The 27,470-nt window shown below is 46.2% G+C and overlaps 2 protein-coding genes across 7 annotated transcripts in view; both read left to right on the forward strand.

Annotated features, from left to right (window-relative positions):
* Positions 1-25,797, forward strand: PLA2G7 (phospholipase A2 group VII). Of its 6 annotated transcripts, none has more exons than XM_083606641.1 (12): positions 1-115; positions 3,566-3,686; positions 6,765-6,876; positions 9,564-9,714; positions 10,392-10,485; positions 11,257-11,325; positions 12,309-12,453; positions 13,288-13,401; positions 20,484-20,575; positions 23,036-23,206; positions 24,513-24,661; positions 25,456-25,797. In XM_083606641.1, exons 3-12 carry the CDS (start codon positions 6,790-6,792, stop codon positions 25,566-25,568), a joined length of 1,185 nt encoding a protein of 394 aa, XP_083462767.1. In that variant the 5' UTR covers positions 1-115; positions 3,566-3,686; positions 6,765-6,789; the 3' UTR covers positions 25,569-25,797. The 6 variants fall into 6 exon arrangements, with proteins under 6 accessions (XP_083462767.1, XP_083462769.1, XP_083462766.1 ...); XM_083606643.1 differs by having other exon boundaries at positions 50-115; positions 3,566-4,123; positions 6,048-6,876; XM_083606640.1 differs by having other exon boundaries at positions 52-134.
* L1TD1 (LINE1 type transposase domain containing 1) overlaps positions 5,438-27,470 on the forward strand; it is a 119,550-nt gene continuing 97,517 nt past the window's right edge. Inside the window, exon 1 of the mRNA XM_083606709.1 lies at positions 5,438-6,047. The gene's annotated coding sequence lies outside the window, so the exon portion shown is untranslated. The remainder of the gene's footprint in view (positions 6,048-27,470) is intronic.

Here is a 27,470-nt window from a genome sequence, read left to right on the forward strand (position 1 = left end):
GGCCAGGCCCGGAGCGGCGCCTCCCTCCCACAGGCCCAGGGCGGCCGGGCTGCGCGGCTTCTGCTCGCTCGAGCCCCGGGCGGAGGAAGGAGGAGGAACGGTCGCTTGCTTCGCAGCAAGACTGCTACGTATTGGTATTCTTCCTTTTCATTTTCATTCTGCGCCTCTGCCGAGGGCGGCGGGGGGAGCCGCGAAGGCGGCAGCAGAAGCCGGTGTCCCCCTTCCCCTGGGGAGAGGAGGAGAGGCGGGTCGGGGCCTCTGCTTCGCCGCCGCCGCCGCCCTCCTCCTCCGCACCGTCCCTCGCGGCGCCGGCGAGCGGGAGGCGCCTCTGTCCCGGGGCTGGGAAGGGCCGGCGGAGAGGGAGGCCGAGGAGGCTGGGCCGGGAGTCCCTCTGGGAGCCGGCCGCCCTTCCGCGGGAATCGAGAGGGTCGCCGGGGGAGGAGGAGGAGCCCCTTTCTGGATCCCTCACATGCCCCGAGGCACCCCAGAGCCATTTGCAAAGCCAGGCCAGTGGAAGATGCCAAAGGGGCTCCGGATCCAGTCCCTCTTCCCTCCGGGCAGGCAGAGCAGCGAAGCCCAGAGGAAGAAAAGCGCCTTTGCCGGGGCTGGAAGGATGGCATTTTCCACAATCCTATCGTAATTTCAAAACTTAACAGTCAACGTTTGTGATTTAAAAGAAAAAACTGGTCCTATTAGCCTTGTGAAATGGAAGTTAAAAGTTATCTAAAATATCTAAAAGTTAAAAGAATTTATTTCTTTGTAACTAGCACACTTAATACAAGAGACAATTGGGCAAATGCCCTTTTGGCACAGAAGGTATTTAGGATGATTTTTTTTTTAGTACTGAGGACATTAATATAAATGTTAAATCCTCTCTTTATTTGAGATGATGCTCGCTTTAAAAAATTCATATGTAGAACAGTGGGTGCATTGTCTTGTATAAAACATGGTACATGTATTCAAGATTTCGCTTAAAAATATGTAAATGTGAGTGACTTTTCTATTTGTTATAATCTGTCTCATGTGTTTCTGTATGTAGTCAAATGTAGTCAAATTTCTCACAAGAAAACAAAGGAACTAGTGCTGCTACTTATGCAACCAAGCTTAGGTCAGGACACAGCCTAGTTTAGGGAGGGCCATCACTTATTAGCAGAAAAGCACCAGTATACTGAGTTTATTGGTGGGGTTTATTCTGATATGGCTGTGTGCTGTTTGTTATATTGTTATTCTTAGAAGGAAAGGGAATCTGGTCTAGTATCGCTTCCAAGGTCCTGTGTACATTATTCATCCATGTATGCATGAAAAAGCAAATATCAGACCCAGAGGCATACCTAGACACCCCCACATCTCCCCCCCTCAAAAAAACCCCCACACTCCGGGATGCAATTCATAATCACAAATGACTCTTAAACTGGGTGTTTAAAAGCACACACCTGTAAATGTCTACACATAAGTAAAGCCCACTAAGTTCAATGGGGCTTACCATATTTCTCGCTCCGTAAGACGCACCTGACCATAAGACGCACCTAGTTTTTAGAGGAGGAAAACGGGAAAAAAATATTCTGAACGAAACAGTGGATGTATGATTTTTGTGGTTCATGCTGTAGCCATGGACATGCTATGTGATCTGATGGTGAATTTGGGGTAACCCAATGCAAAAATCCTGAGGATCCATGTGGATCCGTGCTTTGTAACCATGTTTTTGCGCCATTGTGGTCCCAAGAAACAGTAGATGCATGATTTTTTTGGTGCAGGCTATAGCCATGGACGTGCTATGTGATCTGATGGTGAATTTGGGGTGACTCAATGCAAAAATGCTGAGGATCCATGTGCTTTTACCTTCCCCCTCCCAGGCAGCCTTCTTTATCGCTAGCCTCCTTTATCTCCCTCATGTTGCTTGCCGATCAGCTGCTCAGCAGCTTAGCGGCTTGCTTTCAACACCCCCTTCCCTCTTGTTTGCCTTAGCGTCTTTTCCTTAGCTAGAGCAGTTTTTTGCTCCCCCTTTTCTTCTAATTTCTCTCCTCATTGCTTGTTTTAGTATTCCTGTCTCCTCTCCTTGCAGGTTCGCCGTCTTTACCTCCCCCCCTCCCCTGGCAGCCTCCTTTACCCGCAGCCTTATCTCCCTTCGTTTCAATACCCCCTTCCCTCTTTCTAAAAAAAAAAGAAAAAAAGAGCACAATCTGTTTTTTGCCCCTGGGCAATTCGGCTCCAGGGACCACGCATTTGTTCCATAAGACACACAGACATAGAACTAGTCTAAATCTGGCAGGAACTTTTGACAATACCCTGCTTGTCTTTGCATGACTTTCAAGAAGGCGCCAGCAGAAAGGCGCTAACTTGAAGGTTGCGCCCCAGAGTTCACTTTTCTTAGAAGTAAGCCCTGCTTTAGTCAGTGGCCCTTGCTCTCTGGGGTAAGCATGCAGCGGCATGTGTGCTGAACATTGGTTGAGGCAGGAGAGAAACCAGGGGAAAGCTTGGCTGTGTAGATTAAGAGCCTTGCCTGACACATTGGCTGAAAGGCTGCTCTGGGGCAAGCAGGGGGAGCAGAGGGTGGGGAGTTAAAAAGCTGTGATGTACACAGGCTGGGTTGTGTGTTGCCCTCTGAATCCTAGCCAAAATGCTCGAGTTCTAAAGTTTCAAGAATTCTAAGCAGAATCAGACTGCTTCACACAGGTTTGCTGCATGTCATGCAAAGCCATACTAAATGTGCGGTTTTCCAGAAATGTATTGAATTGGAAAATGAGCCATGAAAGTAAATGTCATTCTTGAATTGAGCATCTTGATCTTCACCTATGAAGAATGTTAAGGATAGTGTTCTCAACACTTTAAATTCTCATATTTCAAAGAATTGGTCAGAATAATAATTTGTGGAGTTAATAATCTCATGAGCTTCCTGTGGAATTTGTTTGGCATAACTTCATTTTCTTTGTGACAGGTTATGATGGATTTTGGAACTGTTGGTGGCTAAAAAATTGTCTTTATTTTTATCAATTCAACATTTGCAGACCTAAGGGGAGATGTAGGGAGATGCTTCCCTGCTGACTTGCTGTAGCCAGGTTGGGAGGTGAAACAAGTTTTTCTTCTTCTAATGTGTGGAGGGTTTTTTTTAAGTCCCAGGAAATTTATCCAGGGATTGTTGGGAGAGTGAGCAGGCTTTGGAACAAGCAGATCCAAGTCCATGCCAACACCCAGAGAGGAGGAGAAATAAGCATTCTGTTTTGTTCCTATCCCATCTCTCCTGGTCTCTTCTCCCTTTTCTTTCTTTCTGCTTCCCTGCCTTCCTTTCCAGTCACAGTGTTTTCTGAATTTTGCCTGGAAAATGAGAGAACTGAAAGAGGAAGGGGGAAGGAGCAGCAGGCCTCCTGACAAAGGAGACAGTGAGGGGGAAGGAATGCAGATGCTGCATGGGTGCCACATTGGGGGCACTAGGCCTAGAGGCATGCCTTAAGCGATGGGCACTAAGGAAGTGTATGTATTTGAGGGGTTCCCCGTGCCTTGTCTTTTATTTAGGCCTTTGTCCTGGATTGTTTCCCCCCTGCAGAGATGCTTGTTCGTGTTTTTGCAGATCTGGCCCAGCCCCAAGGTCACGAAAGCAGCAACAGCAGTCCTCTGGAGAAGGAGCTGAAGAACTGTTGGCAGTCACCCAAGGAGCTGGTTTCCGAAGCACCGAGGGCAAAGTTTCAAGAGTACGCCATTCCTAACTCTACAAAAACTAGTAATGTTGCTCTGGGAAGGGCATGAGGGATGCAATGCATATTCAAAATGTCTCCCAAAACCAAATCATGGGTGTTGCACATTCACCTCTGAAGTAAGACCCTTGGTTGAAGGCGAGAGAGGCAAGAATGCTTAAAAAATGGTGTTTTTCCCCAACCAGTTCTCAGTGTGACAAAGACAATGAACATTAGGAATAATCCACGTTGTTAATGTTGTTATTTTAGACCAACTTTCAATTTGAAGTTCATAGAACACTAGAATAATTGCAGTAAAATATCAGAGCCACATTAAATTTGTAAGATTATCAAGACGCACTGAACTTCAACAAGATTTAAGCAGTGCATGATGCACAGAAAATAGAACTGCTCAGCCATCTTTATGGTCAACTGAGGGCAAATGGAGGAAGTAGGTACAAAAAATGGAAAAGGGGGGAAACCACCAAAGAGGAATTCAAACAAATAGCCAGCATGTGTAGACACAAAGTCAGAAAAGCTAAAGCACAGAATGAACTCAGGCTTGCTAGAGAGGTTAAAAGCAACAAAAAAGGCTTTTATGGGTATGTTCGTAGCAAAAGGAAGAACAAAGAAACAGTGGGGTCACTCAGAGGAGAAGATGGTGAAATGCAAACAGGGGACACAGAAAGGGCTGAACTCCTCAATGCCTTCTTTGCCTCAATCTTCTCCGATAAAGAAAACAATGCCTGACCTGAAGAATTTGGAGCAAATGATTCAGCAGAGGAAACACAGCCCAGAATAACTAAGGAGATAGTACAAGAATACTTGGCTAGTTTAGATGTATTCAAGTCTCCAGGGCCAGATGAACTGCATCCAAGAGTATTAAAAGAACTGGCAGATGTGATCTCAGAACCACTGGCAGTCATCTTTGAGAATTCCTGGAGAACAGGCGAAGTCCCGGCAGACTGGAGGAGGGCAAATGTTGTCCCTATTTTCAAAAAGGGGAAAAGAGAGGACCCAAATAATTACCGCCCAGTCAGTCTGACATCAATACCAGGGAAGATTCTGGAGCAGATCATTAAGCAAGCAGTCTGTGAGCACCTAGAAAGGAATGCTGTGATCACCAATAGTCAGCATGGATTTCTGAAAAATAAGTCATGTCAGACGAACCTGATCTCGTTTTTTGACAGAATTACAAGCCTGATAGATGAAGGGAACGCAGTGGATGTAGCCTACCTTGATTTCAGCAAGGCATTTGACAAGGTGCCCCATGATATTCTTGTAAAGAAGCTGGTAAAATGCGGTCTTGACTATGCTACCACTCAGTGGATTTGTAACTGGCTGACTGACCGAACCCAAAGGGTGCTCATCAATGGTTCCTCTTCATCCTGGAGAAGAGTGACTAGTGGGGTGCCACAGGGTTCTGTCTTGGGCCCGGTCTTATTCAACATCTTTATCAACGACTTGGATGATGGACTCAAGGGCATCCTGATCAAATTTGCAGATGACACCAAACTGGGAGGGGTGGCTAACACCCCAGAGGACAGGATCACACTTCAAAACGACCTTGACAGATTAGAGAACTGGGCCAAAACAAACAAGATGAATTTTAACAGGGAGAAATGTAAAGTATTGCACTTGGGCCAAAAAAATGAGAGGCACAAATACAAGATGGGTGACACCTGGCTTGAGAGCAGTACATGTGAAAAGGATCTAGGAGTCTTGGTTGACCACAAACTTGACATGAGCCAACAGTGTGACGCGGCAGCTAAAAAAGCGAATGCAATTCTGGGCTGCATCAATAGGAGTATAGCATCTAGATCAAGGGAAGTAATAGTGCCACTGTATTCTGCTCTGGTCAGACCTCACCTGGAGTACTGTGTCCAGTTCTGGGCACCACAGTTCAAGAAGGACACTGACAAACTGGAACGTGTCCAGAGGAGGGCAACCAAAATGGTCAAAGGCCTGGAAACGATGCCTTATGAGGAACGGCTAAGGGAGCTGGGCATGTTTAGCCTGGAGAAGAGGAGGTTGAGGGGTGATATGATAGCCATGTTCAAATATATAAAAGGATGTCACATAGAGGAAGGAGAAAGGTTGTTTTCTGCTGCTCCAGAGAAGCGGACACGGAGCAATGGATCCAAACTACAAGAAAGAAGATTCCACCTAAACATTAGGAAGAACTTCCTGACAGTAAGAGCTGTTTGACAGTGGAATTTGCTGCCAAGGAGTGTGGTGGAGTCTCCTTCTTTGGAGGTCTTTAAGCAGAGGCTTGACAACCATATGTCAGGAGTGCTCTGATGGTGTTTCCTGCTTGGCAGGGGGTTGGACTCGATGGCCCTTGTGGTCTCTTCCAACTCTATGATTCTATGATTCTAGGTCAGGGGTCAGCAACCTAAGGCCCATGGGCTGGAAGTGGCCCACGAAGGTCGTTTGACCTTTCCCTGAGCCGCCCCCAAACTAAGTTGCCCACACACGCACTGCGCTAAAGCGGCGCAGCACAGTATGGGGACTCGCTTCTGCGGCGCCCCGGAAATCATGTCTGTACACGCAGACGCTGTAAATTGCATCTGCGCGGACGCAGACGCCAGAAATCGCAGGTGCACGTGCGCACGCAGTCCGGCCCATGGAGGGATCCCACGGAGGGATCTCTGCGGGACCGATGTGGCCCAGGCAAGTTAAACCTTCCAACCCCTGAAGTAGGTCTTCAGCAGCTCCTGACTAGAGTAGATATTATGTGGGCTATATTATCTCTTTGAAGTCCTTTTCAGTTTCAGTAGCACTTTATATTGTTTTGGAGAATCTTTACTGATTTTAAATGTTCAGTTCAGCATTATTAGTTATTAATATTTACTAGCTGCATGGCCTATTTCTTTCAATTGAATGGAAGACAGCATATTTAGACTATGTCCAAACACTAACTGACCAAGCCTCTTTAGTTTCCACATGGTTGACAATTTTCTTGTAAACTGCTTTGAGGTGGTTGGTTTTTTATAATCAAGCGGTATATAGATTTTATGAAATAAATCAATAATATGCCTTTGCAGCATACCCATAGTTATACCCACACACTCGTAAGATTATCTTGCTTTTCAGACTTGCCTGTCAAAGTGCCAAGAAAATGGGGAGCAACCTTGAGAGGATTCCTGAAGGGAAAGGCCCTTACTCAGTTGGATGCACAGATCTTATGACCGGCCACAGCATTCAGGTATCTGCAGCTGTTAAATCATCAGATTTTCTTTTAGCACCCAAAGCAGCTTACGGTAAACAAAATGAAGGTGATCCAAAGTACAAGTTAATAGATTTAACAGCTATATATGTAGAATTATGTATAGTGCCCCCTTGTGGTCCATAGACAAAACACATCCAGTAACTACTTTATGTAGCGGTCCCTATTTATCTACTTGCACTGGTGTGCTTTCCAACTGCTACCTTTACCTTTATTTATGCTAGGCGTGTAATGTGTATATGGGTCACTACTTCCATTGGCACATTTGTGCAGCTTCATCTACATACAAGCACTTTCAGTTTTATGCCTCCAAAATCTGTTTTGATGTTTCCCATTTGTGCTAGTGGGTAATGATGAGATACATTCATGCCGTGTTTTGTTTCCTCCCCTCAAGTAGTACTTCCAGAAACCTGGTGTCCACGGTGGGCATGCATGTCAGTATTTGTTTACCCATGCACAGGCACCTTTCATTATACAGTCGTACCTTGAAAGTTGAACGGAATCTGTTCCAGAAGTCCATTCGACTTCCAAAATGTTCAAAACCCAAAGCGTGGCTTCGGATTGGCTGCAGGAAGCTCCTGCAGGCAATTGGAAGCCCTGTCGGACGTTTGGCTTCCAAAAATAGCTCGCAAACTGGAACAGTCAGTTCTGGATTTGCGACATTCGGGAGCCAAAACGTTTGGGAACTAAGCTATTTAATTTCCAAGGTACAACTGTATATTTTTTTTTGATAAAGCAAGTTTGCACCAAAGTCAAATGTAGTGTAAAAATGTGTGTCATAGAATCATGGAAGAGACCCCAAAGGGCATCTAGTCCAACCCCCAGCAATGCAGGAATCTCAACTAGAGCAGGGAAGGACTTTAAGTTGCTGGCATGGGAAGCTGGTACTTCTTTCCTCTGTTTTTCCTTTCCCACCTCCTGCAAGGGCATTTCTTTTGATAACGCTGTTTTGTGCAAGAGCAATTCTGTGCAAAAGAGTTGTTTTAAAAATAAAAATACAGTGGTACCTCGGGTTACAGACGTTTCAGGTTACATACGCTTCAGGTTACAGACTCCGCTAACCCAGAAATAGTGCCTCGGGTTAAGAACTTTGCTTCAGGATGAGAACAGAAATCGCGCGGCAGTGGCGCGGCGGCAGCAGGAGGCCCCATTAGCTAAAGTGGTGCTTCAGGTTAAGAACAGTTTCAGGTTAAAAACGGACATCCGGAATGAATTAAGTACGTAACCAGAGGTACCACTGTACTGTGATGTGCCTTCAGCAACAACCAATGGGAAAAAGCAGGCTGCATCCTTTTCCTTGGGCTAATGGAAACAAAATGGAAATACGGAGGGTGGTGACAGATGGCAGGCATCCAGCAAAAATGTCACCACACACACATACATATAATCACCCACAGAATGCCCTTCAGTACATCAACTGCATGCAGTTTTATAGTGCCTTATCAGATTATCCACAGATTGGGAAAAATCAGAATTTAGAAAAGGGGAAAATGCAGTCTGCCAGTTGGATGTGGAGAAGATGGTGTGATTACCACAAGAATACGTAAATAGAGACACAAGCAGCTTCAGATCCCTATTATACTCCAGTGTGGATGAACCTACAAATATTTTTATGCTACCTTTTAGATCAGAAAAGCCCTTCCAAAGTAGGTCAAAGAAATAACGTACAATTAAAAAAATAGAGAACACACGTATACAATATTAAAACAAACAGCCTCATTACATAACAAACCCAAACCAGCAATCTACAACAAATATAATATAAAATAATACACAGCTGTAGCATCTAAAAATCTACCCCAACATCATTAATTTAAAGCAAATTGGAAGCAAGTATTTTTAAAATCTGTTTGAAAACAGCTTAAGTGGGGAGCCAGACAAACAACACATATGCCCTTGACTTTCAGCATCCTAGCTAGCAATCTAAATTTTACTTCACAAGTACATTTCCCCATGTCAGTACACAGCACGAGCACCAACTCCTCCCAAACACTATCTACCAGGCTCTCTAGGCAATAGACAACATGCATAAGCGTTGTGCCAGACAGGCAATCCACTGTGTGGTGAATCGGTGCCTTCTGAGGGAATATTTCCCTCTTCCTCACAGTGATGTTCTTCCACAAGACCCTCCCCTTGTCGTGGAGTGGGACCTCACCCACCCACCCACCTTTCTGCCTCTTTTAGCTTTTCCAGGTTTGCCACCTTGGCCTCAAGGGAATGAAATTGTCCCTGGACACCCAGGAACTCCTTACACCTTGGACACACCCATGACTTCTGTCCAGACATGACAGGCGGTGCAAAACCCTGGAAAGCCCCCCACCCCTGCTGGCATTTTACCTGCATAATTGTTTTTGTAATTTAAGTCCTTTTATTTAGAGTTTGGGGGTGGGGTTAGGTCAGGGAAAGGAAGGGCAGAGTGGTTTTCCCTGGCTGCCTTGCCTTGCTGTCACACATGAAAACAGAAAACAATGCAACACATTTAAATTCATTGTAGTCACATTTCAAAGGTAACCTCTCAGTTAACAATGTGTACTTGGGGCCCCTCAGCTGAAGGGCCCCTTAATTCTGCACATATTATGCATACCTTTCTATCTGCCACTGCATTCTTCTCTTTTAAAACTTTTGAAAGCAGCTTTGAATAACTTGATTTTCTTATTCATTGCTAGGGAAGTTTTTTGCGTCTCTATTACCCATCCCAAATTGGTACAAGTGATGAAGAAACAATATGGATTCCCAATAAAGAATATTATTATGGACTATCTGATTTTCTGAACATAAATCGGACATTAGGAGGGTTCTTTTTCACATGCAACTTTGGTAAGTTTTGAAGGACATTTTTAATACAGTTGGGCTCAATGAAGAGCATGTTTTACTGCATCCCTTGTGTTTCAGTTCCTTTCTTTCAAGTGAATGCATGCCAGGGATTGAAACTGGGACATTCTTCATGGCTTTACCCCTGAACTATGGTCCCTTCTCGTGTCTTCTTCTGAGAAAATCATTTCATGCATTCATTAATATATATAAGGCCTGAGTTATAATTTCATTTATTTTGATGACATTGTTCTGAAAATTCATATAAGAGTATTCTTGTGATCGCCATATCTCCTATCAGACGAGTTTGCTTATTTCACTTAATATTTCGAACTTAACTGTAGGGCAGATTCTTTTATCTTTAATTCCTTTCAGTGACTCCTGTCCTAGATGCTAAACTCCAGACACAACAGGTTCAGTTGATTTCCCCCCCTGTCCGAAATGAATTTGTGCAAGATGTTACAGCACCTATCAGTCTTCTTACTTGAAGTAAACATACTGTAAAAAACTGCAGTGATAGCTTCATGTCACACTGCCCAGACTCCTTACTCCACAAACAAATTCAGCTCTTCAACATTTATGATGAGGAAGAGCAGTTTCAGGTGTGAAGTACTATTTGCATGAGAGCAACAAATTGACATTTCCCAAATTCATAATACAAACACATATTCTATTCAATTTAGGCTCAGTGACATGTCCTGCAAAATGGAACGCTGCATTCAAGCTTGGAGAAAAATACCCCCTAATTATTTTCTCCCACGGACTTGGAGCTTTCAGGTAGTGTTGCATTTTGGTACTAGGGTGTTTCCTAATACAGTGGTACCTCAAGTTACATACGCTTCAGGTTACATACGCTTCAGGTTACAGACTCCGCTAACCCAGAAATAGTGCTTCAGGTTAAGAACTTTGCTTCAGGATGAGAACAGAAATCGTGCGGCGGCAACAGGAGGCCCCATTAGCTAAAGTGGTGCTTCAGGTTAAGAACAGTTTCAGATTAAGTACGGACCTCCGGAACGAATTAAGTACTTAACCCGAGGTACCACTGTAGGGTGATTGCATTTAAGCAACATAATATATCAAAATATGTGGTTCATGAAGTTGACAGTCCTCAATAATGGTTTCAGCCTACAAAAATTATTACTACCTGACTGGGGATGTGAGTACGAATTGCTGCCATCCAACCCCACCCCAGTTGCTCACCCTCCATCAGTTGGAGAGTGCAGCCTGAAGTGCAGAGCCCACTCTGCCCATGAAGGCTCCCGACATGCGGTGACTAGATCCCTGCAGAACTGGGGTTCTAAAGCATGTGGGGAGCCTCCGTGAATGAAACAGGGGCTCTCCTTCAGACTTTACCTTAAGTTCATTTGTCCCCTGCTCACTGTGCTCACGTGTAGGATTTACCTGCAAGTGGAACAATTGGGTTTTTAAAATCTGTGTACAGCATCTAAAAAACTTCATCATCATCAAAACGTAGTATGCACATGAATTATAAATTCTGTCAGGACTGAAATAATCTGTTTAACTAATTAGTCGTGTATTTATTTACAGAACTCTGTATTCAGCAATTTGCACTGAAATGGCATCTCGGGGTTTTGTTGTTGCTGCTGTTGAGCACAGGTATGCTGACTACACATCTTGAGTTTTGTATTAGCTGAAGAAGAAGCATGTACACAAATATCTGATTAAGTACTAACTAGAAACACAGTAAATAAAGAAGATGGATGGACTAGATTTAGAAAGTAGAAAATAGGCACTTTAGAATTAGATTTTAGAAAGCTTAATTTTACTGCACAGACTTTCTTTTTCTTTGGGGGTGTTGAATGATACTCAGAGGTGTGGACAGTATGACATCAGAACTGAACATCTTCATGGATTTTTTAGGAATGAGTGGCACTCTAGATATTTGAGTATTATTCTCCAAAACGGTTGGCCTAATAACTCCTGGTCAACAGCAGCATGGGCATGCATGTTTGCCTCAAGTGTGATGAGTTGACTTATGGCCTATAGATCTAATTTGTTTGTTTTTAACTGGAACCTCAGGATCTACCAGTGAGAGCCAGGTGCAAAGCACATACATTTAGGAACCAAGATTAAGGTGCCTTTGAGCATATTCTGAGCCTGGGATTTGTATTCAGTAGCAAGACTGAACTGAGCTCACTGTCATTTCACATAGATGTCCACTCCTTGTTAGCTTTCCTTATTTCAGAAGCCTAATTTAGGTGGGGAAAGTTGCTTGGGAGTCAAAACTCCATCCCTATATCCTCCAGAGGTCTACCAGTGTGTCCCAATCTATCCTCTGACCACCACTGCTCTACACTGGCTGGCAGCAGCTCTCCAAGGTTTCAGAGAGAAGCCTTTTCCAGCCCTGCCTGGAGTTGCCAGAGACTGAACAGGGGACCTTCTGCATGCAAAGTAGAATAACAACCATTTTTAATAGAAGTTTCCTTCAGTACTATCATTCTTCAAGGTAAATTGTGAATTGGTTTTTCAGTATTTCTACTTGAACATAAAGGCAGAATATGGTGCTTGAGAGGAAAGGAGTGCAGCTATCTCAAAAGGGAGGTCCAGAGGCTTCAGAACAGCATTTTTCTTTTTATTAGAGACCAGTCATCTTCAGCTACATATTACCTTAATGAGAAACCTGCTTTAGGAGCAAAGGGAGAAGCCTCAGAACTGCACAAGGAGTGGATCTATTACAGGAAATTAAAAGCAGGTGAAGATGAAGTTGCTTTACGTCAACAACAGGTATTTGTTTGAAGAAGTCCTCTATCTTGGAGCAGTATGCTTTTGTGGCAGCAGGGAGTTCTCAAGAAGGTTGAAGGTGACATGAGAGAATCATTGGCTGTGGTGATTATGTTTGCTTCCCTTGTCCTGCTGTCAACTCTGGACAAGCTCCTTTTCCAGGTTTTTTTTTAGCATTTTAAAAAGGGAAATGTGAACTTACGTTAAATGGGGTCTCTGGGGTTTGGGATAGAGCAGTCTTGGAAGCACTTCCTTTTGGTTGACAGGCAGGGCTCTCTGGTAATAATTTACCCCAGAGGAAGGAACCTTTCCACAGATCCCAGAGCAATTCCAGGGCTTTTTTTGGGGGGGGGGGACTCATTAGTCCCAGCAAGTGAAAATTTGCTAGATAGAACCTTTTGGAGGATGTGGAGAATCCTGTGAACTGTAGTTTGTTTAGGGCGCTGGGAATTGTAGCTCTGCAAGGTCAGTTCCCAGGACTCTCCATGACTGATGAAGTGGCATTATACATGAAAAAGTGTAATATTTCTTTTCATGTATGGTGTGCACGTGACCTAATTGTGAGGTTCTGGGACTAATGGAAACTAGATTGGAAGTACTGTACTTCTGCGGAGGGACCTGACACTTGCAGTTCTAATGTCAATTAACAAAGTCTACTGTTTCTATAGATAAAGTCCAGTACTTGGTTTAAAAAAGATTTTGACCACATTTCTTAGGTTCTGTTGATGTCAGACCATAGATTCATAGGAAATTTCCTCTGCTTATCAGATCAGTGTCTTGGTGCATTGGCTATTTTAAGTCCAAAAGGATAATGATTTACGTTTGCTTTCTGTGTAGGTGCAACAAAGAGCTGATGAGTGTGTTAGAGCCCTTGACCTCATGCTTGATATTAATTCCGGAAAACAAATAGTGAATGTGCTGCCATTGAACTTTAACTGGATGCTTTTAAAGGTAAAGAAACTTGTGGGCTCCTAATACAAATTGAGTAACTACATGGGCTAAGCTGTTTGCTACAGACTTTCCAATTTCTTTCTTTGTGCTGTTTGCTACACTTCCCAGCTGTTGAAACATGGCGGAACTGCCTTTGTACATGGCACAAATGGTCATTTTTTCAGTCTGCAATGAAGCTGGTTTTGTAGAGCTCTTCAGCAGTGTGTCAAGTAATACCCAGAAGCTGAAACTAGTGCTAGCAGTTCAGCCACCACCACAAGAGAGCTGTGTTGTGTTTTGAGGTGACTGTCAGAGGCACCTACTGGTTTTTGCTCCTTTTAAGTAGGGCGATTCACTCCTCTTTTCAGTTACCAACTGTAATGGCTTTAGGGGTTGCTTGTGCGTAAGTTACCGCCGCTCTGGGCTAGGTTGCCTGGTTAAACCGTTTCTCTCTGGACAGCCATCCACTCCGTGGCTGTTCAGTCGCTAGCAGAATCCGTCAGTGGGCGTTTCTTGAACCTATTCCAGCAAAGAAGTTCTTTGACGCCAAGTCGCCGCCTACTTTCCCTGTGCGGAAGTCTTCTGCGCAGGGTGGGTGTGGGCAGCGGAGGACCTGTGCTCTCCTCGCTGGTCTCCTGCGAAGAGTCCTGGAGCCTGCTCTCTGCTTCCCCCATCGGCCCCCCTCTATCCCTGGTGTTGCGCTGATTTTCTTTCCCAGCCGGAGACCTGCCTCTCTCCCTGCTTGGCCCCTCTCCAGCATCGCTGTGGAGCCTCGTCTCCTCCTCTAGTTCCGATGGAAGTTCCCTGACATCCATCTCCCCCGCAGAACCCCCTCCACCCCCGGCCCGACCTTTGGATCCAACTTCGTCCCTGAACTTGGCCGAGGACGCAGGGAATCCCCGGAAGGAGCTGTCGCCATCCTCAGAGGATTCAAAACCCGCTCCCCACCCGCTCTGATCTCTCCCCGCGGGGTGGGCCTCCCAGTCTGAATCTTCCCTCTCCGATGCTTCTCCTCCCTCCTCTTCAGAGGCAGGAAAACCCTCAAAGTCCTCCTCGTCGTCGGTGGTGCCAAATTGCTCCTCCCAGAATCTCGCTGGTGGTTTTGGTTTGTGTGGGAACCGACTGTGGAACTCTTCCACTAGATACCCATCATTGATTGCCTCCGCAGGAACCCACGTGTCTTCTGACCGGGGTTTTCCCTCCCAAGCTACCAAGTACTCTACCTTGCGCCATCGCCACCTGGAATCGAGTATTTCTGTGGCTTGGTTGTGGTGTTCCCTCTCCTCTACCTGCGGGTGTGCGGTGACTACTCCCTCCCGTCCCGGGAATTCCCACCCCTCCCTGTACGGAGAGAGTAGGGACCTATGGAACACCGGGTGTAACTTCATGCTGTCAGGTAGCTTGAGCCTGAATGCTGTGTTACCTCAAAAGGTCCCAGCCGCCTCGGCTGCAACTTCTTGCACCCTCCCTTAAAGGGTAACCCTCGGGTTGACAACCACACCCGGTCTCCCACCCGTATGGTCTCCCCTTCCCGACAGTGCTTGTCTGCCTGCCTCTTGTAAATTTCCTTGGCCCTCTCCAAATTCATCTGGAGTTGCTGGTGCAAGGCCTCCATTTCTTCCACAAACTGCTCTGCTGCAGGTACGCTCCACCCTTCCTCCCCCCTCCCCGGGAAGGCCCTGGGGTGACACCCATAATTGGTCATGAACGGGCTCATTCCCGTGGACACGTGTTCAGCGTTATTGTATGCAAATTCAGCCAGTGCTAGTTACTCTACCCAATCGTTCTGTCTCTCGCTGACGTAGCAGCGTAGGTATTGCTGGAGTATACTGTTCGCTTGTTCCGCTTGCCCGTTGGTTTCCGGGTGTCTCGCCGTCGAGAAGCCCACCTCGACCTGCAGCAAGCTCATGAGCTTCCTCCAGAACCTTGAAGTAAATTGTTTCCCGCGATCTGAGATAACCCTCGAGGGAGCCCCATGCAACCTGAAGATGTGATCCACAAACAATCTGGCCATTTCCTCTGCCGTCACCGCATGTGAGCAAGCTATGAAATGGCACATTTTTGTCAGTAGATCGACTACTACCATGACTGCTGTCTTCCCCCTTGATTTGGGCAAATCTGTCATAAAATCTATGGACACCACCTCCCAGGGTCTTCCCGGCGTGGGTAAGGGTTCCAGTAACCCCGCAGGGGCCGCCCTCTCCCCCTTTGCCCTCTGGCAGCGGTCGCACCCCCGTACGTACTCCCGTACATCTTCCATTACCCTTGGCCACCAGAACTGCCTGGTGACAAGCAGCATGGTCTTGTGCTGACCAAAGTGCCCCGCTGTTGGGTTGTCATGGAGTTGTTTGAGTACCCTTCCCCTCAAGGTCTCCCCCGGTACGTACAGCGCTCCCTTATAGTACAGTACCCCTTCCTTTTCCTCAAACTCTCCATGGTTTTCCCTTCCTTCCCGTAGTTCCCTGATTTTAGTTTGGGTGAACTCGTCGTCCCTGGTGAGACCGGCTAGTTCTCGTTTCCCAACCAACACTCCCCCACACACCCATCTGTCCTCGGGGAACACGTGTTGGGCTTCCGGCGGTCCCTCTCCTTCCATGTACTCCGGCTTCCGGGAGAGAGCATCGGCTCTAACATTCTCCTCTCCCGGCACATACCGGATCTCGAAGGAAAACTTGGAGAACTCTTGTGCCCATCGAATCTGTCTCTGGTTGAGTACTCGCGCAGTCCTCCAGTACTCCAAATTCTTGTGATCCGTGCAAACCTGGATCTTGTGCCGCGCCCCTATTAACAGATGTCTCCATCGGTGAAATGCTGCATAGATAGCTAGCAGTTCGCGGTCATACACCCTGTAGTTCTGCTCCGACTTGCTCAGCTTCCTCGAGGAAAAGGCGCACGGCCTCCAGTCTTGCTGGGTTCCTGGCTGCAAAAGTACGGCTCCTATGGCCCGGTCTGACGCGTCGGTCTCTAGCCTCATGGGCTTCTCCAGATCCACGTGCAGGAGCTGCTCTTCCGACGCGAACACTTTCTTCAGGCTTTCAAAGGATTGCTGGGCCTCTTCCGTCCAGACGAACTTCTTTTTGCTACTGAGACAATCTGTGATGGGTGCTGTTAAATGGGCGAAGTTCTTGATGAACTTCCTGTAGAAGTTGCTGAACCCTAGGAACCTCTGCACGTCCTTCCGGGTCTTGGGGGCCTTCCATTCCAGTACCGCCTGCACCTTGCTGGGGTCCATAGCTAGGCCCTTGTCTGACAACTTGTACCCCAGAAACTCGACCTCTCTTGCGTGGAATTGGCATTTTTCCAGCTTGACCCACAACTGGTGCTTCTGCAGTCTCTTTAGCACTTCCCTGACGTCTCTGACATGTTGCTTCTCATTGTCAGAATAGATTAAGACGTTGTCCAAGAAGGCTACGCAGTTTTTGTACAGCAGGGACCCCAACACGTGGTGCATGAAAGCTTGAAAGCAGGCGGAGCCCGACTGTAATCCAGAGGGCATAACTAAGTACTCAAAGGCTCCCAGGGGGGTGAACATGGTGGTTTTCCATTCGTCCCCCTCCCTCATCCTGATCAAATTGTACGCTCCCCTGAGGTCCAGCTTGGTAAAAATTTTCCCCTGCCTCACCCGTGTTAAAATGTCGTCAATCCTCGGCATTGGGAAGGTCACGGGTTCTGACACCAGGTTGACGCCCCTGTAGTCCACAACGAGCCTGGGCTGATTAGTATCCTTTTTGTCCACAAAGAACACCGGGCTGCCCCCCCACTGCCTTTGATTCTCTTATGAAACCTCTTTTCAGGTTCTTGTCAATAAATTCCCGCAACTCCTGCATCTCCCTGTCCGACATGGCATACAGTTTACCCACCGGCAGCTGAGCCCCTGGGAGCAGGTTGATTTGGCAGTCAAAGGGCCTATGGAGGGGGTAGTCTATCCGCCTCCTTCTCGCTGAAGACCTCCTGCAGGTCAGCATATTGGGGTGGCACCTTCCCTTTTGGCTCCACAGCCACTCCAGCCACCCTGGCCACTGTCATCCTTGGGGTTTCCCCCCCCCCATTCCAAGCAGTAAGCTGACCCAAAGGTGACTGACCGCTGATGCCATGCCACTACTGGATCATGCAGTGCCAGCCAGCTCATTCCCAGTATTATTGGGGGTCCTGACAGTGTGGCTACGTGAAAGGCAATGGTCTCTGTGTGCCTGGAAACCCTCATTCTCATTGGCGGGGTCTGGTGCGTCACCTGCCCTCCCAGAAGTTCCCTGCCATCGATGGTTGTCACTTGCAAGGGAAAACCAGAGGCAGCAGGTGGAGTTGGTGTTCTAGAGCGAAGCTCTTGCTGAAGAAATTGCAGGAACTGCCTGAATCCAGCAGCCCCTTCACCTTGACTGGGTGCCCATTTGGGAGTTCTAGCACCACTTCTATGGCTATAGCTGCCCTGGGAGGGTCTCGTTGGGGCACTTCTATTGGTTGTTGGCTTGGCTGCTGCCCCCGTTGATTGGCAGCCAAGCTTGGCCGTTTCCCTGGGCCTGATCCGTTTTCCCCTTCCCCTCACAGCCAGCAGCTCCCACCATCCCTTGCCAGGCCTTTCTTTGAGGGCAGACCCTGGCAAAATGTCCTGGCCGTTGGCAGAGGAAACACTTCTTGTGGGTTTTCCAATCCTTTCCCTCCCTCTTGCGCCCTTCAGTGGAGTTTGAAACCTCGCGTGCGCGCCATCTATTTCCATTGGCTCAGCCGGCTGGGAAGGCTGCCTCGGTATTTCAGGAATGCGGTAGTCATGGTAACGTTCCCCTCTCCCTTCGCTCTTCTCCTGAGCCCGCGCTTCCTGTTTTGCTCCAATCGCAAGCACAGCCTTGGTCAGCTGGTCCATCGACTGTGGGCGGGGTGCGCAGGAAAGCTCATCCTTGACCGTTGGGGACAACCCCTCCTCAAACAACATCTGAATGGGTTCAGCGTCCAGATCCCACCCAAGCCGGTGGATTAACATCGCAAAGCGCGACCAGTACTCTCTAACAGATTGGCTCCCCTGCTTGTACCCCATCAATTGCCGTCAAACCACATTTTGCTCCACTTCGCTTGAAAACATTGCATTCATTGCCTGAAAAAATTTCCTGACGTCTTTCAAGGCGGCATTTTGCGTTGCCATTAGGGGCCTGATCCATTCCCGTGCTCCATCCTCCAGAAGCCCCACAATGTAGGCCACCCTCTCCCCATCATCCGCAAAGTCATCATGCTGCAGTTCCAAAGCGTACTCTATTTCCGTTCGGAACGCGTTGTAGTCCTGGGGCTTCCCCCCAAACTTGTGCACCAGCACCGGTACCTTCCTTGCGATGGGGGTGGGTCTGACCTTGGTATCATGAGCCCTCCGTTCATCCAGCCTCGCTGTCAGCAGAGCCACATGCTGTTCTAAATCTCGGTTCCTCTCCACCAGATTCTGCACTCCAGCTGCTCGCTCCGTGGCGCCGGCTTCTCCGGTTTGACTCATTATGCTCCCCTGCCTATCGCTGCGCACAAGCAACTTCAGGGACTGACGGATTGCTGTAATGGCTTTAGGGGTTGCTTGTGCGTAAGTTACCGCCGCTCTGGGCTAGGTTGCCTGGTTAAACCGTTTCTCTCTGGACAGCCATCCACTCCGTGGCTGTTCAGTCGCTGGCAGAATCCGTCAGTGGGTGTTTCTTGAACCTCTTCCAGCAAAGAAGTTCTTTGACGCCAAGTCGCCGCCTACTTTCCCTGCGCAGAAGTCTTCTGCGCAGGGTGGGTGTGGGCAGCGGAGGACCTGTGCTCTCCTCGCTGGTCTCCTGCGAAGAGTCCTGAAGCCTCCTCTCTGCTTCCCCCATCAGCCCCCCTCTATCCCTGGTGTTGCGCTGATTTTCTTCCCCAGCCGGAGACCTGCCTCTCTCCCTGCTTGGCCCCTCTCCAGCATCACTGTGGAGCCTCGCCTCCTCCTCTAGTTCCGATGGCAGTTCCCTGACACCAACTCTCAGTGCCCTATAAAGAGAAGTGCAGTGCTGCCTGCCTCTCACAGCAATGTCCCACCATTGAAGATTCTTTCTTGACTTTCCCTTAGGAATGAAGACTAAAAGCTGGTTATTGACTCACTATCCTCCTCACATAGGTAAAAGGTAAAGGGACCCCTGACCATTAGGTCCAGTCGTGGCCGACTCTGGGGTTGCGGCGCTCATCTCGCTTTACTGGCCGAGGGAGCCGGCGTAAAGCTTCCGGGTCATGTGGCCAGCATGACTAAGCCGCTTCTGGCGAACCAGAGCAGCGCACGGAAACACCGTTTACCTTCCTGCCGGAGCGGGACCTATGTATCTACTTGCACTTTGACGTGCTTTCGAACTGCTAGGTTGGCAGGAGCAGGGACCGAGCAACGAGAGCTCACCCCGTCACGGGGATTCGAACCGCCGACCTTCTGATTGGCAAGTCCTAGGCTCTGTGGTTTAACCCACAGCGCCACCCGTGTCCTCCTCACATACCTTTGTACAAATACCAGGGTACTAATACCTCATGATCAGTGCCACAGCAGTTAAGGGAAACTGCTCCCATTGTTTCCCAGAAATTATAATCTATAATCAGCTTTAATAGGGTCAGAGCCAGCTCCAGGCAGCTCCAGTCACCATTCTGAGGCCCCATGATTTGCCAAGGGGATGGAGGCAGAACTGAAGGGGGAACTGGATAGGTTCATCTTCTGCAGGCAAGATTCCAGATGTTGTTGGACTTCAGTTCTTCTTCTTATTATGATGTTGTTATTGTTGTTACTAAATTCAACACTTCATCATAAGATCTCAGGGTGGTTCACAGAATAAAATACAAGATAAAAACACAAGTAAATAATTAAAACAAAACAGTGAAACAATAACCCCCCTTTCCACAGCCACATATTAAAAAAGGCTGTAAAACAATCAGGCAAAGGTCTGGTTGAAAAGGAACATTGGGCATTTAAGAGTTGTATGTATTAGCCCCCTGGTTTCTGTAGGTCTAAGCATGTTTAACTCTGTCTTGGACTGAGTGCGTTCAGTTATTCCCAGCCAGATGGGCGGGGTATAAGGAATAAATTATTATTATTAACCAGCTAGAAGAGAAACAGTTTCTCTTATCTTTTGTATTTTCAGGATTCTATTGATGTACAGAAGATAGCTGTGATGGGACACTCTTTTGGTGCTGCTACAACTATTGAGGCTCTTAGCAAAAATGTCCAGTTCAAGTAAGAACTGTCATCTTAAAAGCCTGTGAATGTTTTCTGATCCCCACCCGCTGCATTAACAACCAAACTCTGTTCATTTTTTTTTTTTATAAGATTTTTATTAAGATTTTTACATTACAAAAAATAAAGACAAACAGAAAAAGAAAAAAGAGAAAAAGAAAAAAAAAATCTTTCCATCACATTATTTTTCATTTACTTGTTTCTTGGACCTCCTCATACCTCTCTTTTTTGTATTCCAGTTCACTTTATTAACTCAGCAATTTGTTTCCCTCTTTATTCTACCCAAATCCTTATTCTTAAATTGTTACGTTCTTAATATTTTACTTTTATAAACCCATTTTTTTTCCATATTCTTTTAACTCATTACAGCTAGAAATCTCTTAATTTAACAACCAAACTCTGTTCAAAAGGCAGGGCTTAACCCTGTGGCACCAAGAGCACACACTGGAAGCGCTAATGGTGACATGTGCCATAGCATCTGGTAAAATCTGTGTAAAAAGCCATTATGGAACTTAAGAACCGGTACCAGGATTTATATCGCTTTTATTATTGTGCGGCTTAAGATTATAAAACTGTGGGGAGAGGTTGTCTTGTTTTTTATATCACTTCAGTGCCTAGAAGATTGAAGGCACTTTATAAAATAAAAACACAGCTACTAATACTGGGAGGAATTCAGTGATGCGCTCTTCGGATGGTTCTGTAGTGCAAGCATTTCAGTTTTCCAGACAGAACAATCCCTCTCCCCCTACCCCCCGCATATTGTTCCCAGGGTTCTTCTGACTGCCCCCCCCCCTGGCTGCAGGGCCAATTTCGAGGGGCACACAGAGGGAGGAGGGAGCCCTGTTGCATAAGCAGAAGCCCCTGTACAGAGCTTTCATGGATAGGACTCATTTAAAATATATATATATATATATATATATATATATATATATATATATATATATATCCCGCCCTCCCCAGCCGAAGCCGGGCTCAGGGTGGCTAACAACAATAAAATAGTACAAGATTCTAAAAACATTTCATCATAAAAATTAATTAAAATCAAATTGTTGGCAACCATCAAGCTAAAGCTCTATGGAGTTTGCCAAAGGAGGGAGTCAGGCTGCGCCCTGACCAAAGGCCTGGTGGAACAGCTCTGTCTTACAGGCCCTGCGGAAAGATGTCAAGTCCCGCAGGGCCCTAGTCTCTTGTGACAGAGCGTTCCACCAGATTGGAGCCGCAGCCAAAAAAGCCCTGGCTCTAGTTGAGGCCAGCCTAGCCTCTCTGTGGCCTGGGACCTTCAGGATGTTTTTATTTGAAGACCGTAAGTTCCTCTGTGGGACATACCAGGAGAGGCGGTCCCATAGGTACGAGGGTCCTAGGCCGTATAGGGCTTTAAAGGTTAAAACCAGCACCTTAAACCTGATCCTGTACTCCACCGGGAGCCAGTGCAGCTGGTATAGTACCGGGTGAATGTGATCTCGCAATAAAAACCCCGTAAGGAGTCTCGCTGCGGCATTCTGCACCCGCTGGAGTTTCTGGGTCAGTCTCAAGGGCACCCCATGTAGAGTGAGTTACAATAATTCAGTCTGGAGGTGACCGTCGCGTGGATCACAGTGGCTAGGTCGGGGCGAGAGAGGTAAGGAGTCAACTGCTTAGCTTGGAGGAGATGAAAAAATGCCGCCTTTGCTATAGCTGTAATCTGCGCCTCCATGGAGAGGGAGGTATTAAAGATTACACCCAAACTCTTAACGGACGGTGCTGGCACTAATTGCACCCCCGCAAGAGATGGGAGTTGCCCCCTCAATCTCATATCGTCCCAACCCAGCCAAAGGACCTCTGTCTTCGAAGGATTTAACTTCAACCGGCTCCCACGTAACCATCCAGCCACAGCTTCCAAGCATCTGGTCAGTGTGTCTGGGGCCGAGTCAGGATGGCCATCCATCAACAGATAGAGTTGGGTGTCATCAGCATACTGATGGCAACCCAACCCAAAACTCCGGACAAGCTGGGCGAGGGGGCGCATAAAGATGTTAAAAAGCATCGGGGAGAGTATCGCACCCTGAGGCACTCCACACACCAAGGAGTGGCATGATGACAATTCCCCCCCAAGCGCCACCCTCTGTCCCCGACCAGAGAGAAGCGAGCGCAGCCATTGAAGGACTGTGCCCTGGATCCCCACGTCGGCAAGGCGGTGGTCCAGGAGTTCGTGATTGACCATGTCAAAGGCTGCTGACAGGTCATGAGTTGAATCCCACTCATTGGAACAAGATGTGGATTTGAGCAGAACATCTTCCTAAAGCTTGTATTTGTAACATCTCTGAGAAACCTGTGGAAAAGCTGAATGAGGTGCAGTATATATAGAACTAGTGTCCCATGTCCTCTGCAGATCTCAGAATATAGTCTCACCAAAAGTAGAGAATAGACCTTGTGCAACTAATACCAACATGCCACACACTTGCACTTTCCCCCCCTGTACAGGTGTGGCATTGCCCTTGATGCATGGATGCTACCCCTTTGTGAAGAAGTGTATCCTAGAGTTCGTCAACCATTGCTGTTTATTAATTCAGAAAAATTCCAATGGGCTTTAAACATTCTAGAAATAAAGAAACTTAACTACAAAGACACAGAGAGAAAAATGATCACTATCAAGTAAGTGCTAAATTGCAACAGTATTAGTTTATTTTCAGGGGAATTGGAATTGTCTGTGCATGTTGTGAAGGCAGCAAGCTATTGCAGGAAGAAAACAGCACTTTGCTAGATCACATAGCTGTTTCATCTTCAAATTCTATTTCAGTCCTACCTGTCCTGTGGGGCAAAATGGTTATAGCAGACTAGCCTGTGCGACAATGCAGCCTGTGACTATCCAAGTTCTAGCATGCCCTCCAAAAGAGCCGGAAGAATCAAGGTGCATCCTCTTAGGGCTAAACTACATGTGATGTTAAATGTATATTTGCATTTATAATGTGCAGGTTCTTAAAAATGTGAATAGTTCTTAGCCCCCACCCCAAGGGACACTATCAAGATTTAAGCAGTTAGCTGGAAAGAAATCAATTATTTATTTACCTGCTGCAGCCCCAATCAAAACTCTGAAGCTGCGTTGAGAGGAAATTTTCACCCATGGAGCATTTCCTCCTCTCTATATAAATAAATGCTTCAGATGATGGGTTTTCATCAGGACCACAAGGGCAGAGGAGAGGGAGAGAAAGACTTAAACTCTTCCTATTTTTGCTTCTTTCCTAATAATGATCAGTCCCCTGCTCCAGATGTTACTATTTGCTTTTAAAAAACCTGCATGTTTCAAAAAACAGAACCAGCAGACTGGAGGGAAAGGGAAACTTTCTTCTGAAAGCAAAATTTTGCAAGTTCTGAAGATTCTCAGCACGGCAGCAAAACCTAAATAGTGGGCTCATCCTTCTCCTGTCCCTAGAAAATGTTCGTGAAAAAGCTCCCATCCACTTCATTCTATATCCCAGTTTCCGTTGTGTCAGTCTGCAGCGACTTACAGAAAAGAAAGAGTAAAGATTTTAAAGCAAATCCTTTTCAGTATCTGCCTGTCTCCAAAAAGGGCTACATTGATGAGCAACACATAAGAGCAAAAAGATACAGCAAATTACTAATCTGTAATTTGGGACGCATATTCGCTTGAATAAATGTTTTGATTGGTGGGGCAAAGATGTCAGGTGACCTGCTTTTGCACAGCACTGTGTATTGCAACCCTAACTATCATCTGTATGCAGCTGTAATTGATTAAAATTTACCTTATTAGCCTACTTAGATTTAATTGGGTGAGAATCACATGCAGTTGTGATAAGAGGTGCTCCTTTGCCATCCTAAGGAAAAAACCATTATGTTTTACTTTTAACAAAAAACTTAATTTTTAAAGATGTTGCTTATAACTGTACAATTACCCTTTTGTGGCTGTAATGTAGTTGGGAAATATCTTTGCTATTTGCAGAGGAACAGTACATCAGAGTTTTCCAGACTTTACATTTTTGACTGGCAACATTGTTGGAAAGATTTTTGGACTGAAGGGACAATTAAATCCTAATACAGCCATTGATGTTAGCAACAAAGCTTCATTAGCCTTCTTACAGAAACATTTAGGTAAGTTACTACATTTGCTACATGATTTTTATATGTGATTTGTTGTGTACCCCATCTGAATGGCTTGGAGTGGGTAATATCTGAAAGTCAAAAGATGGAATTCAACATCAAGCCATGATGAATGTTCCATCTGCACAAGTATTTCATCTTACCAGGCAGAATGATTCCCCCCTCTCTGTGCACTGTTCTGAGGTCTCTCCTGACCCCCAGCCCTCATAAGCCATTTGGGGTGTCTGTGCAGGAGAAGGGGGGAGCCCCATTGCAGAATCTGAAATCTTTGTGCAGGCGCTGAGGGGGCCTGTTAGCTGAATGTGTAATTCCATTCTCCTGAAGGGGAGAATTGGGATCCATGATGTGGGTTGTCTCCACCCATCTCACCACTGGCAGGAAGTCTTGGGGGAAAAACCTGAGGAATTCTTCAGGGGAGAGACGGGGAAAGCATGGATCTGCGCCTGGAAAGCACAGGGCAAAAAGTAAGTGTGGAGAAGCCCATTTGGACTTCTTGTCCTTCTGGCTGTTCTAGCCATTCTATACTATTTATTAATATGCACAGCAGATTGAAAATTTGAAATAAAATTTCAATCCCCAACCTAACATTGATAAAAGTCCTAAAATAACTGGTAGGAGCAGATGTCAGACATCTAAAAGATCAGTTTTAATATAATGCAACTCCAACATGTCACAAAAGGTTGATATTAAAAGGTAACACTGATATATTATTTCACCATATCTGATTTTAATCATTCTTTTGCCCTGAGGTATGTTTTCATTTGATTTACGCCTCTGTTCTGTAGGTCTCAATAAAGATTTTGACCAGTGGGACTCTCTCTTAGAAGGCAAAGGGCATGATGTCATTCCAGGCACCAACATTGATCTACCTCCAATGCCACCTCAGTCCAAACAATAAAGACAGAATGGAAATTGTGGACCCTTTAACAATTGACAAGGAGCTCTTGTTGACAGTGCTATCTGCAAATTGAGAGCTTGAAGAATACAGTTTTGTAACACGAAGGCAACTGTGCAGCAAATTATAATTGGTTTATTGTTACAACAGCAGTATATGAAGGTGCAACCACTCTGCTAATTTACTTTCCAGAGCCAAGAAATATACCAAGTAAACATCAGTTAATAATGTGCCTTCTGTTGCCTGAAGATGATTTTGTGTAGAACAGATCAGATCAAGGTCTGTGTTCCTAATGTGCACAAACATTGGGGTGGGGAGCTAAACATGATTAGGAGGCCTCCATTTCAGTTATTCACAGCACAATTTTGCCACTCATATGTAATGCAGGTTTTGATACTGTGCAGTTTAAGTCTTTAAAGGACATTATCTCTACTGTATGAAAAACAAAAACAGGCATCGCTATAACACCCACTTCCACACAAGTGGAATGCTTGACTAGGTGGGCTGCAGGCTTCATCCAGCCTCATCATCTTAGGCTCTCTTTATGTTAGCATGTTAGGGGTCCCAGTGGAAGAATCAGACCTATTACGTGAAGTTCAGTGTATCTGTGTATCTGAAGAAGTGTGCATGCACACGAAAGCTCATACCAAGAACTAACTTAGTTGGTCTTTAAGGTGCTACTGGAAGGAAAAAAAATTTTTTGTTGTGAAGTTCAGTGTCACTGTGGAGTACACTACCATGGGCTCTCTTTCTTTCCACTGCCATCAAGCTGGATCTGCCCAGGAAGGCCTGTATTCCTAGCCAATAAAATTGCATTCCTAGCCAATGAAGCCTCCTGGGCTTCAAGGAGTAGCCCCAAGCAACAAGCCTCCTCTTTGCAGAGGAAAGTCATGACATCCAGAACAGGTGCGCTCACTTCCCAAACTCAACTACCCACAGTGGCTCGCATGAAGCTCATTACTTCCCCCAGGTAGTGGTCCAACACCTCAACAGCCTCTCCTGATTCAGATGGCACAGGTAAGAGTTGCATGCCAGCAACATACTGGCCTAACACTCCAAAACCCCAGTGGCTTCATACAGATGTTGAACAGCATGGGGGACAAGATTGACTTCTGGGAGACACAACTCCCATGATGTAGCAGTCCCCCACTACTACTCTATGAAAATGATTCCTAAGGTAAGAGAGACATCACTGCAGCACATTGCCTCAACACATGCTCAACCAGCCTTGCCTCTTCTTAAAAGTGAATGCAGCTACCAACCCTCTGGAATGGCACCACTGCTGCTGTGCAGTTGTGAGCTCCTTGCCCTAATCTTGGGACTCCGTAAACTTGGACTGCTGCTTCTAGTCTGGCTAGCCTTGCCTTTCCTCTTGCCAAACTTGATCACGGTGGCTGATGGGACACATTACCTGTTGCTAAGCCTCTCTCTGTCATGGTGGCCTGGACAAGAGCCAAGATAGATAGATAGATTTATTTATTGCGGCCATTGGCCCATATCGAAAACAATACATCAAAATTTATCCACAAACAATACAATTTAAACAGTTCCAAATTAAAACTCCCATATAAAACCAATTTTACTTCAGTTAAGTAAACACTATACACAATAAGCTCCCTCTATGTAAACTGCAATTCAAATCCATCAGATTTTGGGGGGTATGCGTCTTAGTTCTGGCACTTATTGATGGTACTTAAGTTTAGCTAAGCTGTCAGAGTCATACAGTGATCCATTTCTCCTCTTTTGAAATAAAACATTAATCAGGTATCTAGCGACTGCAAGGGATCTACTTGTATCTTCGTCGTTTAATAAGTATGATATTTGGGCTTCCTGAGGTCTATCAGCAATTCTCGATAAATATGGGGCCAGAAACTTGGACCGTGAAGCCGAATATAATGGACAACA

This window comes from Podarcis filfolensis (genome assembly GCF_964270895.1).
Source record: "Podarcis filfolensis genome assembly, chromosome: 3".
In the NCBI taxonomy this organism is placed as follows: domain Eukaryota; kingdom Metazoa; phylum Chordata; class Lepidosauria; order Squamata; family Lacertidae; genus Podarcis; species Podarcis filfolensis.

What these genes read in the sequence shown, in the direction of transcription:
- PLA2G7 (XM_083606638.1), top strand. Translation starts at nt 954, where the DNA reads ATGTATTCAAGATTTCGCTTAAAAATATGTAAAT. An exon ending in CTTTTTCACATGCAACTTTG is followed by an intron (nt 9,715 to 10,391) that starts GTAAGTTTTGAA and finishes TATTCAATTTAG; the next exon opens with GCTCAGTGACATGTCCTGCA. An exon ending in GTTGCTGCTGTTGAGCACAG is followed by an intron (nt 11,326 to 12,308) that starts GTATGCTGACTA and finishes TCTTTTTATTAG; the next exon opens with AGACCAGTCATCTTCAGCTA.